This window comes from Monodelphis domestica, chromosome 3, assembly GCF_027887165.1.
Source record: "Monodelphis domestica isolate mMonDom1 chromosome 3, mMonDom1.pri, whole genome shotgun sequence".
NCBI lineage: Eukaryota > Metazoa > Chordata > Mammalia > Didelphimorphia > Didelphidae > Monodelphis > Monodelphis domestica.
Window position 1 is genome coordinate 10366699 of NC_077229.1, and position 3956 is coordinate 10370654.

Sequence of the window (3956 nt, forward strand, 5' to 3'; positions counted from 1 at the left end):
AAGTGAGCACATCACAAGACCAACTGCTACTCCCAGTGTCCCCCACCAACTATCCGTCTTGTCAATATCTTCTCTCCAATACTCCAACTGGTGCTTCTTCCAACTCAGTGGCAGAAATTCCAGAATTTGCTTTAGTTTTCCTTTCCACAAGACCCAGAGACAGAGACAAAGAGATAGAGACAGAGAGACAGAGACAGATAGACAGTGATAGAGACACAGAGACAGACAAAGAGACAGAGACAAAGAGACAGATAGAGACAGAGACTCAGAGACAGAGACAGACATACAGACAGACAGACAGACAGACAGACAGAGATCCCCGGGCTTCCCTTCCCTTCTAGGTGCCGATGCTTCCTCTGGGCAGCAGGCACAGGTCCCCTTGTCAGGGAAGGTCAGGCCCAGGAGAGAACACCAGCTCCAGCCCTGGAAGAGACCAGCTTCCTGTCTCTGGCCAGGCTTTTCCTCTCCTCTACAGACTCTCTGACTGGCCTTTTTCAGCTTCAGTCCTTCATTTGAGACATGCCAGCACAGGGTATTCTGGACAGCCTCTCCCAGACCTCTCCAGGAATAAACACATGAGCAGAGTCACTCCAAGGTGGAGCAGCTTTCCAGAATCTGGTTTTCAAACTGAATCAGTCATTATATTTCTATTATGCTGACCCTACAGGCTTGTGGGGGAGCCCAGAAGGCCTGGAAGCTGAGCCCAGATGGGCCTGGGGAGCTCCATGAGGATGGCAGACAGGACAGGCTGGCCTGAACCAGAGAGCAGAGTTTCCTGTAGGTCCAGGAGCCCCAGCAGGCTGGGAAGAGGCAGCGGGCAGGGCTTGGGCTCTGGGAAGGCTCTATGGTGAGGGAAGGAGAATCTTTGCTCAGTGTGAAGCCAAGATTTCTAGCCCTGGAACTGGGCCTGGATCAGTGCCTGCTAGCAGAGTGTGCTGAGGACAGAAGGCCAGGCCAGGGAAGGGACTGAGTTCAGGGGCTGCTCTGGGTGCCTCAGGCTGGGGTTCAAGGGAGGCTCCATCTTTGGGTGGGATGAACAGAAGAGGCAGCAGGGACCTTCCTCTGCCTGGGGGTCCTGAGCTCTGCCTCCTTGTGGGATGAATGTGGGTCCTGTAGCCAGCAGGGGATGCTGTGGGGCTTGTTCTGGACAAGCAGTGAGGGCCTAAGGAGGGAAAGAGCCCAGCTGGCTGTTCCTGTGACTACTTTGAGCCCTGTGATCACTCCTGGGTGACATCTCAGCTGGGCTGGGCCCAGTGACTCCAACAACCCCCCTGCATGAAGGGCTGCCCCCCTGGGACCCCGAGAGAGGATGCAGGTGGGGTCTAGAGGAGGCTGGAGCAGGCCCAGATTTGCATCAATCCCCGCCTGCCCCTCAGCCACCATCACAGGGTAACCAGGAGAGAATAAGAGGGAGCTGAGAGAGGCCAGACTCAGCTGGGAGCTCTTTGAAGCTGAGCTCTCGGGTCCTCTCGCCATGGCCTGGCCTCTCGTCTGTCTCTCACTGCTCTTCTTCTGCTCAGGTCAGGACCATCCCAGACCTCCCCTTTGCCCTCCTCCTCCCTCCCTGTTCTTGCCTCTCAGGAGGATCTCAAAGCACCTTCTGGCTTCCTCCTTGTTCAGGGTCATTAACGAGTCTCTCTGTTTGCAGGCTCCCTCTCCCAGGATGTGGTGACTCAGCCTCCCTCTGTGTCTGCAGCCCTGGGGAGCTCGGCCAGACTCTCCTGCACCCTGAGCAGTGGGATCAGTGGTAGAGATGTTTATTGGCACCAGCAGAGCCCAGGAAAGCCCCCTCGGTACCTGATATGGGTTTACAGTGATGGAAGTACAGGCAGGGCCGACGGGATCCCTGAGCGCTTCTCTGGCTCCGGATCTGGGACTAACCGATTCCTGTCCATCAGCAACGTCCAGCCTGAGGATGAGGCCGATTATTTCTGCCAGTCATATTATGGCAGTGGTAGTAGCTTTGGTTATACACAGTGATACATTCAGTGAGGAAGTGGGACAAAAACCTCCTTGTCAGGCCTGCAGCAGCTTCTCGCTTGTCCCCAGGCTCCTGAGCAACGCCAGGGTGCTGCTAGGGGAGAGTCAGCTGTTCTTTCTCCCTCTGTCTCTGCCAGTCTCTGTCCTCTTTGTGTCTCTTTTTCAGGCTCTTTCCTTCTTTCTCTCTGTGTGTCTCTATTTTACCCAGTTCAGCAGTGACTTGCCCAAGGTCACACAGACTAAAGCTGGAACTTAGGTCTTCTCACCCCATCACCAGTACTTCCCTCCATGTCCCAGCCTCCTTTGGGATGACCAAGACACCAGAGGAGTGATTCAGTTTAGCCTTCAGGGCTGAGAATTTGGCTGGTGGAGAGGAGCTGAGAGGAAGCTCCCTGCCGTGCTCTGGCTGTGCCCCAGTTTGCTCTCAGGGAATAGAATCTTGTTTCTTTGAGGGGATCCCTTGAACCCCTGCCAGTGCTCATGAGTCCATGACCAGAGACACCCTTCAGGGGAACAAAAAGGGAAATGACGATTTCAGGAAGGAAATGGGAATAATGTTTGGAAATGACCAAATAAAATAATCTTCAAAAAACCCTTAATTATTCAATATTCATTTTCATCTTTACAATGTCTAAGTCTTGGACCTTCCAGGACGTCATCTTCATGAACAGTGAGAGAGCCAACAATCTACACATTCTATTGTCTTCCTCTTTATAAAGATGTGAAAAACAGGGGCCTTCTCCAGGAAGGGGAACATTCCCTCAGAAACTGTGTTTTCACCGTCAGGCTCCTAGTAATGTCCCTTCAAGGAGCCCCAAAACTCTGGCTACTAAGAGATTTCAGAAACTCTCTGCCCTGCCTGCCCAGGCCCCAGGCTCTAAAGGACCCACTGTTAAACCCGGCCTGTGGAACATGTGCAGATCAGGAGAAGGCATGAGGAGTACCCAGAGCCTGACCTGGAAGCTGGACAGCCCACAAACCTTGGTAGCCTATGCATCTGGGACCCATCTGGGCTGGAGATATTTGTTCAGTTCTCTATCTCAGGCTCTCACTGTGCTATTGTAAAGGATAAAATTAATGGTTTGACAATGATTATATGAAAGTGTGTGGTCATCAGTATTTATTATATCTTGTGTCTGAAAAATTTATGTACAAATGATGAGGAAACAATAAAGAAGAGAAATGTGAGGGGGATGAAAAAGTCATTGATTAGCTCTCAACCAGGAAGGCTGATAGTGAGTAACCACATAGCCTCCTCCAAGATGGAAGTTAGTCTCTCCAGAAGGTAGGAAAGTGATCAGCCTTTCACTCACTCAAGGAAGCAGTCCAGGAGTCAGAGTCCAAGTAGAAGCTGAGCTCGAAGCCAGCAAAACTCCCTTGAAGACTATCCAAGACTATCTCCAGAAGACAATCTCTTCAGACTATCTTCTCTAAGACAATTCCCACCAAAGGAGTATGGGGTTTGCTTTGATGGTGACTCCTTGTCCCTTCCCCTCTTCACAGGGGCCAATCACAGTTTACAAATTATCTATCACTGCCCAGTAGGCAGTATCTGTGGGATCACCTTTTCACCTATAAGAGTTAAATTAATGTCCAATACTTTAAGTATTATTTTATGAAGTTTATTATATGACAAAATAGAACCATGTGACTAAGTTCTCTACCTGCTCAAAAATCCTTGCTCCATCAAAGCTGCCACCATAAGGAAAAGAGGGAGAGAGATGGACCTCCACCCAATTTATATCCTATCTACCTCAGCATGTAATGACAGGAAGTGAGTCGAGTTCGGGGAATTATAGTTTTGCTGCGGATCATAGTTTTTCTAGGGTAACAGATTCGAATTACACACACCTCTGAAGGTGTTAACTCTTATCATATACAAGATTCTCCCTGATCGAGTTATCACCCACTTTAGCAAATGACTTGCCAACTCTCTTACTTAGTGTTGAGTTATAGAGTTATCACTCATTTTAGCA

General features: G+C 50.2%; 1 gene segment (V, D, J or C); it reads left to right on the plus strand.

Annotated features, from left to right (window-relative positions):
* Positions 1 to 1383: 1383 nt before the first annotated feature.
* On the plus strand, positions 1384 to 1980 carry LOC100619288 (immunoglobulin lambda variable 4-69-like). The segment is given in 2 exon segments: positions 1384 to 1520; positions 1649 to 1980. Coding segments are annotated over 2 exon segments (378 nt in total).
* Positions 1981 to 3956: the final 1976 nt, after the last annotated feature.